This window comes from Sinohyriopsis cumingii, chromosome 4, assembly GCF_028554795.1.
Source record: "Sinohyriopsis cumingii isolate HCF-2022 chromosome 4, ASM2855479v2, whole genome shotgun sequence".
NCBI lineage: Eukaryota > Metazoa > Mollusca > Bivalvia > Unionida > Unionidae > Sinohyriopsis > Sinohyriopsis cumingii.
In genome coordinates this window covers 32,321,480-32,335,387 of record NC_142964.1, presented here as the reverse complement: position 1 = coordinate 32,335,387, position 13,908 = coordinate 32,321,480, and the positions used below count along the sequence as shown (strand labels likewise).

Here is a 13,908-nt window from a genome sequence, read left to right as displayed (position 1 = left end):
AAAATCACCTGGAAGTTGTATTAGGATGTATTCAGAAATAGCTTTCAGAATGTGTTTCCTACTAGAATTTCAGGCAAAAACAACAAAAACCTCTAGGAGTTAATGTGTTAGCTGAATGTACCTGCTATAATTACTATTCAAAACAAACTCACTAAAAGTTTATAATGAAGTGTCCTGAAATATTTTGCACAATATTACAAAATTACTTTAGATTCCATTCAGTGGACTTCTTCAAACTTTCGTTGCATCAATACTTTGGTTGTAATATAAAAAAAATAATATATTAATTTTATCATCTTGTATTCTTTGAAAATCTCAGCTTTCCTAAACATAAAATTTAGTTTAAGGAATAAGGACAAATAATGGGGAAAAGCGACTTGGGATTTGAAATGTGTACATTTGGATAACCATGTAAAAAAAATAAAAAAATGCTCAGACAGTTCTACCATTTGTGTCACTGAATCTACAATGTTGTAAATACTCTCTTTTTTTTTTGCTCTTTTATCCACTGTACACTATTTCATGGAACTAACCTTTCTGTATGATTGTTTTTCCAAGGTCATAGAAAATATAAGTGATAACAAATGTATGAAATAATTTTTAGATTTAATATTATTCAGTAATGCATAAGACATAATATCATGTATATTCAAACATTTTTTAATGTTTAGACTCAATCATCAATCAGCAAAGAATAATTGACTTAAATAAAGTTAAGATAAATACTTGTTTATTCGAAATACATTGTCATCTTCAGATTCCTTGAAAAATTTGCAAAATGGTAAGTTCAGTATCGGTCCCCCTTGAAAATAGCAAAATCACTTCCATGCAATCTTGACAGATGAACACTTGACCTCATACTTGGAGTGGGCTTTTCCAGCACTTCTCGGTCGATGTCGTAAGGCCAGTTTTTGCATGAACTGAATCATATGTCTGTTACAACTAAGTAAACGAAAAGATTGAAAACCAACAAGTGTTGTAAATTTCAGCAAATAAATTATTTCTCAAAATTACAAAATAAAAATTTAATAGGAACTTACCAGTATTGCAAATTAAATCCCAAATAGTCCAAAAATTTATATCTATTACCAGTCCTGATGAGTAAAGTTCTAATTAAATTCCAGTGGTGTTCCAAAAAATGCTTCAACTCTGAATGTGTTGATGTGCTTCTAGCGGCCTGTGATGTGGAGATGTGCCAACAGTCTTTTGATGAATCACAATAATATAATCCAAGATGTTCTTGTCTGAAATCAATATACATCCAAATTAATTATTGACCACTTTGTAATTCCAGAGAATAATAATTTGAATAAATATTTCCACCCAAATCTAACAATACAAATAATTCTGCTTCTGATGTTATTGCAAGAATGAATAATGTTTCAGGTACACAAGATTATATAAAAACTCTGACACAAAACTTGAGCCATCATGTAGGTCTAAAGTTCATTTCTAGAAAATTCTAAGTTATAAACAGATAAAATCTGTTACTAAAATTATAATATGGACATGGGAAACATAAGGTACAACAGGTTCTTCATTGGGAATTCTAATATCCTAGACCTAGACTCAAATAAACATGTTTACCTTTATAGATAATGATCCTAATTTTGAACCCACATTCCTAGAGAAATAATAACAGTTGATTGGTTGTTTACAAATATAAACAACAACAATGTCCCTGGTCAGGTACACAGTGAACTTGATTTTGGAATTGGTCAAGTCTAAATATAATCATGCATAACCTGTAATAATTGAGAAAAACCTAACAAATAATACAAATTGAATGTACATAAAATATCCCTAAAGTCTAATGGTTTTGCCACCTTGTCAGATATTTTTCCTTGAAAATTAACATGACAGCCAGATTGTTAAATTTAATATAAAAACATTTCAAGAAGATATAAAAGTGGTAACAGTTAAAGAAAACATTTATGTACTTAATATTTAATAGACTGGAAAATAGGTCATATTCAATTTGGATTTAGCTGTTGCTTCAGATTTAGTATTATTCTCTCAAAGCATTTGTTCATTAAAATACTGCTAACTGTGCTTTAGAATTTCACAAAACTCCAGAATTTTATTCCTCTCTACTGTTGTGAAAAATAATTATTAATTGACAACAAATGGTCTTACTACCTTGAAAATATGTATTAATTAATTGACAGTCATTCAAAGTTAAGTTTGACTTTGAGAAAAGAAACAAATTACATTCCATTTCATTAGGGTCAGGCTTCATTCATTATTCAAAACTTGCCTGTAAAGGCAGGTAACGTTTGAGTTCATGGGTGACAAAGGATAACCATATTTTTACCTTCTTGTTTCCTATTCATCACATGCTTCTCACATAAGCCAACTATCTTTTGATCTCAGTGAGATGAGTGATTGGCTAATCCAGATATTGTTTTTGAAGTGTGAACAAACTAAGATATTTTAAGTCAGTGATGATTTAACTTATGGGAAGGATTAAAGTGAGCAGGAAATAATGCGTGGAACATAAGTTTGGGAGAAAACAACATATATGTTTAATTTATGATTTTGTTGTACAGTGCACATTAAACAATCTTGATATAATAATAATAATAATAATAATGATAATAATGATAATAATAACAACAACAATAACAACAATAATGATATTTGGTGCATGGTATTTGTTCAGAAAGCAAATTTGAAAGTTAACCTGTGTACAGAGGTCACCTGTGTGCAAGTCAGTTTATATATATATATATATATATATATATATATATATATATATATATATATATATATATATATATATATATATATATATATATATAATATATAATATATATATATATATACACACACACAAACTACTGAATGATAGTGTATGTGTGTGTGTTTATTTCCATCGTAGCTGAAAAGACAGAGGCTGTTGACTCCAGTGTGAAAGTTGATGCAGCTGGTGGAAGTGGCTTTTCATGCTGTTGCAGCCTCCCAAAACTTATTGGAATCATCAGGTACTGAGTAATAATGTCAGTTACATGCACATTCTATTTAATATTCTCAAAAGGTCTATGTTTTGTTGTTAGTGGTGTAATAAGCCACATAAATATGCATTTTTCGTCTCACCTGTGAATTATTAGACATAGGTATCCATTTTGGAGTGGTGACAGCACCATTTTGGTCAACACTTAAGGTTCTATGTTGATGTTTTGTAAATTTATCAAGTATCTGCATTTAGCAGTGAGGGTATGCATCTTGGTGAGTCGTACACCTCATCACAAAATGTAGGACACTGTGACCCATGCTTCACTGACTTTACTTAAATTTGGTGTTAGTAGTTTATTTCTCAAGCCCTGTTAATGCTAGAATCATTAAACTTGAAGATTGTATGCATCTCTGTTAGTATCTCACTATTACAACAAAACAGGAAACAGTAACCATCATTTCATATTTTACTTCCATCTATTAAGTTTTTGTGCTTAGTTCATGACCAGATGTTTCTTTATCACCCTGTATAGACAGTTTTACCAAGAATCATTAAACTTTGTGAATGGGTGCAGCTTGATGAGTACTACACCTTCATCTCAAAATTAGGCCACTGTGAGCCATATATCATGCTTCATATACCGGACTTTAGTATCACACGAAAAGAAAAGAAGGTCACTGTGACCTACATTGCCTATTTTTACTGGATTGTGCTAAGTCTGCAATTAGGTCATGAGTAGATTTTGTTACCTCATCCATACTGACATAATCATAAAATTTAATAGGGGATGCATCTTGATAAGTACTACATCCTTATTACAAAAGAAGTCTCTGTAACCTATATTTCAGTCATCACTGACTTTGTTTAAATGTTTTGTATAAAGGCTGTGTTGGGTGTTGTTTTTGTTAGAATCATGCAACGTTTTAATTGGATGCATCTGTGTTCAATACTACACTCTTGCAACCGGGGCAGAAAATGTGACTTACAATTTATTTTTATCTAATATAGTTTAAGTCTGTGCTTTTAGCTGATGACCACATATGTTTTCCATACTATATACATTCCTTTGTGACTAGTACAGTTTGAAAAAAATAAGTTTATTCAATAGTGAACTTATCATATTAATGACAGTATATGTCAGCAGGTTATCTGTGTGATGTGCATGAGGTCGAGTTGAGAATTGGTCTTATTTTGGATTCCTGGAAATTCTTTTCAGCCATTAGTGTATCAGTTCTTTAGAGGGACTTTGGTTGTTTATGCCCTGTCACAATATATATGTATATCTGTATGGTTTGATAGCATAGAATACTAACTAAGGTGGCATTAAAAATGTAAATTGTTACATTTTACAAGATGAAAAGTTAAGATGTAAAGAAAAATAATTGACATGAAAGACACATTTACTTAGGAAAGGAGTCATCATTTTGTTGGAAAGATCACTTTAACATTATTTTATTTTCTACATCATAGTTATTGTCAAAAAGTGATGCTAGAGACTAATTTAAGTTTTTGTTTTATGGGGATGAGTTTTGTAACCATTGATTCCATTCAGGGCTTTTTAAAGCTGTTCTTTGATAGTCAAAGGTCTTATTGGTAGTACCTGTGCCAAAAATCAGCAGGGGCCCTGAGTGGCCGAGTGGTCTAAAGTGCTCTTCATTATGGATCACTGCCATTTCACCTCTGTCTGCGTGGGTTCAAGTCTAGGATTTGGCCAATATGGGTATGTGAGAAAGCTTGCCAGTAACTTCTCATGGGTTGGTGGTTCTTCCCGCGGTTTTCCTGGGTTCTTCCTCCACTAATAATACTGACCACCATGCATAGCCTATCTTGTGCTGCAAAATGGCGTTAAACCCCACAACAACAACAACAACAACCAAAAATCAGTAAGTGGAAGAAAAAAATTCTGTAATCTTGGGTTTTGTTTTAGAAAGGAGTTTCATGACTACAGTGGCTTCAATCTAAGGGTTAAGTTATTTGACCTCCAGCTGGTAATGGCATATATCAGTCAGCTGTAAGACAGACACATTTTCCAAGGCACACTGACCAGTCTAATTAGGCATGTATGTAAATATTTTATTATATTTTTACCAGTATAGTTTGGTTGTCAGACAGGAGTTTGTCCAACAGAGAGGGTTAACCTGAAGAATTTTTTCTATATAACCTGTAGACTTTCCCATCTGTGTAACTTTGTATTCATCCAAGTTTCACAAACTGTTTACATGTTACATAAATATATGCTGTAAATCACCTTGATGTGTCCAGGGAGAAAATGCTGATTTTAAATAAATAGCTGTGTTAATTAGTGGGTGGAGCATTCTTGTGAAAACAGAAGTCAGTTACATAGAAGATGGAAACATTCTTAAATTATAAATCATATGCCATATGTAATACAACACCTACATGATCCATGTAAGAATTATTAGTTGGGTAAATTTCAGAAGGTTGAACTTCATTATTATTACACAACAACTATGTCATAAACTACGCTGCTACCATGTGTATGTACATAATGTATGAGCTAGCTCCCATTGTCACTGTCTTTCTCCAGTTTGGTCCAGCAGAAGAACATGGGTAAGATTGATATTTATACACCAAAAGGCAGAGCATATAGATAATGTCTATCTGTCATTTAATTAGTTTCATGCTTTCTGCTCTTAGAAAACTTTGTGGATCGCTTGCACATTGGATAAGAAAGAAGTCTGTTGATTTGGAGTGAAAAGATTGAAGGTCAAGGTCACTGAGAAGAAAAATAGTTTCTTTACAGTAACATTACTACGGTCAAGGTCACAGATGGCTTGCACTTGGAGTCAGAAGAATTGCATGTTTTGGGGTCAGATGTTTCAAGGTCTAGGTCACTGTGATTGAGAAAAGAAGGGTGGTTTCTACACAGTAATTTCAGTTCTACATCGCAGACCTGGAATAAACTTTGTGGGTGTCTTGCACTTGGAGTAAATTTGATTTTGGGGTCTCAAGATAAGAAATCAAAGTCACTGTGAAAAATGAAAAAAAACCAAAAAAACAACTTAAGTTCTTAATCATGAACTTTCACCAGAGCTTGTGAATGACTTACAGTTTTGGTTAGAAAGATGCCAATTGATTTTTGGCCAGAAGGGAAATAAAAAAAGTCTACTTTGAAAGAAAGTTTGTCACTTGGTTGATTTTAACAGCACTTTCAACACATACTGAAAAAAAACAGAACGTTTTTGCATAAAAGCTGTTGTTTTTGGCTGTGCACCTTGATCAAAGTTTATGGAGGGCTTGTACTTAAGGTAAGACAGAGTCTTATTGATTTTGGGGGTCAGAATGTCAAATATCAAGGTAATTGTGACTAAAGAATGGGTTTTGCAGTATAACTTTTGTTCTAGAGTAAATGCATTAACTAAACTTAGTGGCTGTTTAGAACATAGTATGAGAAAGAAACCTTGAGATTTTGGGGTCTAAAGGTCCACGGCTAAGATCATTGTAAGTCCACATTAAAAAAATTCCTTTAAAACCATTAGTCACTTTAAGACAGCATACCTGGACCAAAGGACAAGGTCACTGAGACCTGTTGTTTAGTAATCTCCAGAATCAGCTATTCCCAACAAGTCCCAACATATTGTCTACATGTACCATTCATGGTACTCTGTTGCACCACGTGTGATCCAGAAAGTGAGTATTAACAAGATAATCTTCATACATGATGGTAAATTTAATGAAAATCGTAAAGAGTTTTGCTGAGTTTTAGCAACCACATCCCTCTATTTGAGGCATGCAGTCAGTGAGACATGCTTGGTAATGGATATACAAGTTTTGACCATGAAAAGGTGTATGCCCTTATTAAGGCATGAGCACTCACTTTGATGAATATGCTACAGCCTTAAGAGCCATTACGGCTTTCCAGCTTGAGACACAAGTTATTAATTGAAGGGATCTTCATATGAAATATACTTCAAGCGAATGCTGGTTCTTAAATTTCAACAACATAGTACAAAATGACAAATGTTTTTAATTTTGTTAACTTAAATTTTGAATGGGTCTTTTAATATCATTCCATATTGTGACAAAATGTTCTGATTAAAACTTTCTGTTAATGGACTTTTATTTTATTGCTTTATGCTGAAATTAAATTCCCTAGAAAATTTTACTGATTATTCCTAAAGAAGGAAATTATGTTTTATTCTCTTTTAGAATTGAGGGGTTACCAGATAAGCTTCACTATCCATTGTCATGGTACCACTTCATTTGGAACACTTCTGACTCTATCCTTTTCACCACACTTGGGGGTGTTGCTGTTTCCCAACACTCAGTTATTCACAGTAGTGTGATTACAGCATCAACTCTTCAAGTAAAGTAAGTGAATTTCTTTTTCATTTTTATCCTTGTAGAACTTTGTATTTTTCTTTTCTTTCATTCTCTTTTTCGTGTTTCCTTACTTTCAAGGATACTTTGTAATGGAACTAAATAACAAAATTAGATTTTCTTACTGGAGAATGTTTGAGATATGGTATTTTGGATTACATTCATAATACAAACCACAGTCTTAAATGTGTGTGGCAGTTTTTTTTGAAGAACTAAATAGCTCTCTTCTTGCCATATTATGTTTCAATTAATTTATACTAAAAACCTGTACTGACAAAATGTCATTACATCTAAGATATTTATAGACAGTATAATATAGTTTATAATATAGTTTTGAAAGATGACATTTTCAAAAATAATTGAACTCATACTGCTGCCATATTTATGCATTATATGCTAACACTACACAATTACTCACTATTAGGAATTGAAATCAGTTCTGTTTTCTAATCATCTGAGTAATACATTGGAATGATTTTTAGTACATATAAACTTGACTTAAAATGACACTGTATTGGATAACCACCTGTCATAAAAGACCACATTTGTCATTCTTGGGTCAATTACTGTATTATGCAGGACCTCAAATGAGAGTCTGCATGTTTTTTTTTTAGAGACCAGTTTAGCAGAATGGTTGGTCTCGAAAGACTTGTTTCTTCTTGTCAGCCATACCTTTCCACCAAGTGGAATGCATCAGGGCTTTTTGAATGAAAACTTTTAACAAAGTTTCACTTTGGAAATAGTTGGACATGGTTATAAAATGTAACAGCTAAAATAGTGCCATTCCAATGCCATGATTATGTCTTTATGAATTAAGTTGCTTATGAGAAACTTTATTAATCTTTTATAGTGTATTTTATCTCAGCAAGATCCAGCACAAAATTACCAGATCAGGTCAAGTTATTATTTTTTTACCAATAAAGAGCAGCACCCTGCATTGACAGTTTAACATCATATTTAGTAAACTGGCCACATGAACCTGCAATGGCAGCCTGCTAATTGTTTCCACTGTGTTGGTAAAGGCTAAACATCTTTCTGTTTCTGATGTCACCTTCTGTTTGTATTCAGTGTTGTGGTAAAGGCTGAACACCTTCTGACTGTTTTGAATATGTTAGGAAAAACTGAACACCCTCTAATTGTTTCCAGTACTTTGGTAAAGGCTGAACACTTTCTGATTGTTTCCATTGTGTTGGTAAAGGCTGAAACACATGATTGTTTCCAGTATGTTAGTAAAGGCTGCACACTTGACTTGTGTCTGTTGTTCTGCAGGAGCAGTGTTCCAGTTGAAGGTTTTGTTTACAATGTGTCATGTGATCCGGAGTCTGGCAATGTGGCAATACAGCTTAGTGATGGAAGAGTTTTCAGATATGATACAGGTAACTGATAAATAAGCAGTACACAAAAAATGTTTCCTTTGACCTTTTCATCTTCATTTGGAATGAATAGATTTACATTGATAAAAACATGTAAATTTTGAAAACATTGTGTAGGACATACACTGTGCAATCACAATTTTTCATGGGATAAAATTTTTCATAGATTCTGTGGCTGCTTCAAAATGTAAATTTAAACACCCAGTGAATAATGATTTTTCTGTGGAATAATAGAACCCCTTGATGGTAACTGAACAATCTTTTTGCATAAAAACGGATGATAATACAGATAAATTTGTGCTTCATGAGCTCAGGAAAGCTAATTTTTGGTTTAATGATGTAGTCGCTTTTATAGAAATTGCAATACACAGAGCAACCTTGATCTTTTGAACATTTGTTATGAAATGAATTCTTCATGTATCTTGACCAGCACAATATCCCCAATCATTTTTCATTTAAATTGACCTTATAAGTATTCCTGATGATGTGAATCCAGTCTTGAACAAAATCCACTTGTCTTATTAACTGATGAGTCTTATTTTGTTTGGATGAGGAAAAATTTTCATAAAATAAATAGTGTGAAGTTATCACATCATGGTTTTTCCAGCAGGATGATTACAAATTAAAAACTGTTGAGGCCTATGAACTGTCCTAATTGATTGCAATCATTTTGGATGATTGAAGTTTTACTGTCATTTATGTTTTTATATACCTTTCGAAGAAAATTCTGTTTCTTTAATAATATGTCATTTGTTCCTAAATGTTTATTATAAACTGAATTTTACTGAACAGTGGATTTAAAAAGAATTTCTAATACATTGGAATAATTTTTTTTACATATTTCCTATTGTCAGAATTATTTTGTTCTTTATAATATGTACACTCGGATCAAATGGCTATGAAGCTTTCTTATATAATGTTGTAAATATGGGATGATAGATCTTTTAAAAATCAACCTAAACTGTATATACTCACTTATAAGTCAAGTCCAGTTACTAACTTAGACCCAGATCTGCCATTACATAATGCACAGCCAGAGCAGGGTCAGTGTTGTTGTTCTACTGATTACTGTTGGACTCAACGTATAAGGAAGTATATACAGCATGGTGAAAAAATAAATTACGATCAATACTTAAATTCATGAATTGAAGAAGGGGCCCTGTTCTTTTTTTTTATTGGTACCTTATGCATTCACTTATAAGTCAAGTGCAGCTGCAGGCTGCACAGACCCAGTTACATAGCTGCCAACCCTCACGAATTTGGTGTGAATTTCACGACTTTTTCAGCGATTCACAGATTCATGCCACAAGCCAAAAATTCATGAATTCTCCATTCCTCAATTATTTTAAATCTTTAATAAAATAACCGATTTCCCATTAAATGCTAGTCGTGATATTCGCGGTTGCCGAAACAGTCCGGTACTGCTGGTCACGTTATTAGTAGATCTACATCCGATTAGTACAGTTGGCCCGGTAGCAAGCATTTTAGCCTATTTTGATCTATATGTATAAGAGTAGTTTTACAAATGCTTTTGAGAGAAACTGGGGCCTAACCGGAATTTTGCTCCGCGCATGCGTCACCAACACTGATTTGAGTTACCGTTCAACATCGCATGTAAGATCTTGAAATTGTCTTCACCACCAAGGAAAAAGAAATGTATTACTCAAAAAGTGAAGTTTAATTTGGAATATATCAAAAATTGGCCATGCATTCTGCCATTAAACATTAATATTCATCATGCTTTTTGCACTCAGTGTGACATCACAGAGATGATGTGAGGAAGCATGTCGGTTGCACAAAAAAAACACGTAGAAGTTGGGAAAATTAAGAATTTGCAGATTTCAGCGCTGGAATATTTTAAGCCATTGGCGGAAGACCTGCAGGCTACCAATGCTGAAGCATTATTTGTGAGTTTTCTTGTTGAACACAATTTACTTTTATCAGCTGGAGACCATGCTAAACATTTGTTCTGAGAAATGTTCCTGGACTCGAAAATCACTTCCAGATTTTCTTGTGGAAGAACCAGAAGTGCTGCAGCTCCTGTGCATTCCTCACAGCAACAGTGACAGCGAAAGAGTATTTTCTCTAGTGAGGAAAAATAAGACAGACTTTAGGGCCTCCTTAGCTGCAGAAAATTTGTCAGCAATTTTAGTCACCAAGATCAACCAGCAGGCAAGAAGTCTGAACTGTTTAGAAAACAAATTTACTATCAAGCAGTTGAAGTTCAAGTCTGCCACAGTATCATGTCTTGATATATAAATATTGCTCCATATATATAGTGTTATAGTTTTATATTGCGAACCTGATATAGCGTAGTATTGACGGTCACAGTGGATGGAGTGGTCAGAGTAGATGGAGTTATTGTCATAGTATTTTTTACTAATTCATGTCCAAATTCACGACTTTTTATCCCTATTTTCACTAATTGTGAGCCTGGAAGGTTGGCAGCTATGCAGTTATTCCATCGCATCATGCACCAGCAGATCTGGGCCTGTACAGCTTGTTATGAGTTGTCATTTGACCATACAACATAGGCCTCAATCTGCAAGCACATTAAATTGTTTGTAGTTGGACTCTACTTGTACATGAGTATGTATGGTACTTGAATTCGTTGATTAGAGAAGGGACCCTGTTCTTTCCACAGAAGGTTCTTTATTCATTGCTTTCTAGCAACCAGAAAATCCGTGCAAATTGGTACCCTGTTAAAAATAGTGGATTCATAGAATGAGGTCACATACTCTGACAAAGCTAGCTGAATTATATTAGTTAGAAAGCTTCTAGTTCTTATTATGTCTCTCCACTTCCTGCCTTAGGTCATGGTGTTTGAACCTTGGCCGAGTCATACCAAAGACTTATACAATTGGTACTAACAGCTGCCTTGCTAGGCGCTCAGCATTAAGAGGTTAGTGTTAGGACTGGTCTACCTGGTGTCAGTATAATGTGACTGGGTGGGACATGATGCAAAATGTCTGTGGCATGATGCCCCAGTGCTAGACATGACTAAAAACTGTGACACTGCAGACATTGTAGCGATATGACTGAAAAATTTGTTAAAACTAAGATAAAAATCTAAATCACACACACACACACACATGTGCATACACACACTTTTCACTTCAACAAACGAGAGACATTGATTTTTTACTATCCATTCCTCCATCCATCATATTATTTTTTGATAGCAAGATAGCTTAAAACATTGGAGCTAAACCAAATAGGGCATTTAAATACTCTGAGCAGGTCTAAGGACCTTATTAGTGACAGTGTGCTAATGTTTCCATGTTGATTCTCACCTTAAAGAGGCATTTATTATGATGTGTTGTCCATCTGTCCATCCATCCATTTGTTACTAATTTGTTTTCAGTACAGAGTTCTCCACAATCTGCAACTACCATGTTTTATGGATGGGTGGCAGATGGGATAAGGAAGAAGCCTAACAATTTTGAGTTCATAAGGTCAGTGGTCTAGGTCACTGACTGAAATAAAAAATGGTTTTCAAACAATAACATTAGTTCTGCATTACAGACCTGAACCAAACATTGTGGATGGCTGGAAAATGGCATAAGGAAGAAGCCTAAGAAACCTATCAATCTGGGATCAAAGGGTCCAGGGTTAAGGTCACTGGCTGAAACAGAAAATTGGTTACTGCAACAAAAAATACCAGTTCCTGATCATGTGCCATCACCAAAGCTTGTGAATCACATACAAGTTGAGTAAGAAATAACCTGTTGAATTTGAGTTCAAAGGTCAGGGTCAGTGGTCTAAGTCACTGTGACTGAAAAAAATGGTTTCCAAACAATAACATTAGTTCTGTATTACATCCACACATTGTGGATGGCTTGAACTTGGAAGAAGCCTGTCAGTCTGGGGTCAAAGAGTCCAAGGTTAAGGTCACTGGCTGAAAGAAGAAAATGTGTTACTGCACAAAAATATCAGTTCCTGACCATGTACCATCACCAAAGTTTGTGAATCACATACAAGTTGGGTAAGAAATAACCCGATAAATTTGAGATCAAAGGTCAAGTCACTGTCATTGAAAGAAAAATATTTTGCATAATAACCACAGTTCTAAAGTGTGTACCTTGATCACAGTTTGTGGATGACTTGCACTTCAGGTGTGGAAGAGGCCTATTGATTTTTGGGTTTAAAGGTCAAATGACAATGCCAAGTGTCTCAAAGAAAACTGGCTTTTTACAGAATACATTTTATTTTATTGTATGTTACATGACTAAACTTTGCAGATGGTTTGCACATTGGTTACTAAAGAAACCTATTGATTAGGGTCAAAAGGTCAGTAGTGACAGTCATGATAAGTCTAATAAGAAAAAATGGTTTCTGCAAAGTAAGTTTAATTCAAGACTACTTACCTTGATCAAATTCCAAGATTATTGACACACGTGCTCAGGAATTTTGTTTCAAAGCACTAGTCCCTGGTTTTACAACTCTATGGTCTTAAACTAAGTAACAGAAAAGAGTGAAAACCAGGAAGTTTTATAAAACTCAAAACATAATTTATTTCCCTAGAACACAAAGTGAAAGTTTAAAAAGAACTCAGTCTTGTGAAATAAATCCCAAATAGTCATAAAAGTTCTATCACAAGTTGAAATGTGTGCAGTTCCACTTGAATTCCAGTGGTATTCCAATTAAATTTCAATATTGGATATATTAATATTCCTGTAATCTTGTATGTGGTAATGTGAAAATGGCCAGTATTGTAGTAATGTGCTAAAAGTCTTTTTTATGACAGCAACATAATTAAAAAATGTTCTTGCCTGTACTCACTATAATTCCAAGTTATGGTTTCCAGGTTTTTCCTTGGGGAAATACCAATGTCCTAGACTCAGATTAAGATAAACATGTTTACCTCCATTGATAATGATCCTAATATTTAATCTGTACTCACAGAGAAATATTAGCAATGTATTATGTTGTTTTCAAACTCAGTGTCCTTTGTCACGTAAACCATAAACTTGATTTTGGACTAAGGTCAGTTACAAAATACAATTATACATAAAATATAATCATGGAGAAAAAAGCCAATAAACAGTACAGATTAAATATACATAACACTGGGACAAGTGAGTTGCAACATATTATCTTCATGATTTGTACCTATTTTAGTATCAAACTGACATCAGATAAAAAAATGAAGTCAGATTCCCTTGTGACATGTTCTAGACTGATAACCAGTAGGTAAATTAGACCCAGGTTATCTATAATTGATGCAAGCTAAATGTT

At 33.8% G+C, this 13,908-nt stretch overlaps 1 protein-coding gene across 1 annotated transcript in view; it reads left to right on the top strand.

Moving 5' to 3' along the window:
* Positions 1 to 13,908, top strand: part of LOC149800891 (putative elongator complex protein 1) — a 104,105-nt gene that overhangs the window by 31,722 nt on the left and 58,475 nt on the right. The window contains exons 13-15 of the mRNA XM_089954952.1: positions 2,882 to 2,984; positions 7,127 to 7,288; positions 8,567 to 8,673. Of these exons, the coding sequence (XP_089811078.1) occupies positions 2,882 to 2,984; positions 7,127 to 7,288; positions 8,567 to 8,673 (372 nt within the window). The remainder of the gene's footprint in view (positions 1 to 2,881; positions 2,985 to 7,126; positions 7,289 to 8,566; positions 8,674 to 13,908) is intronic.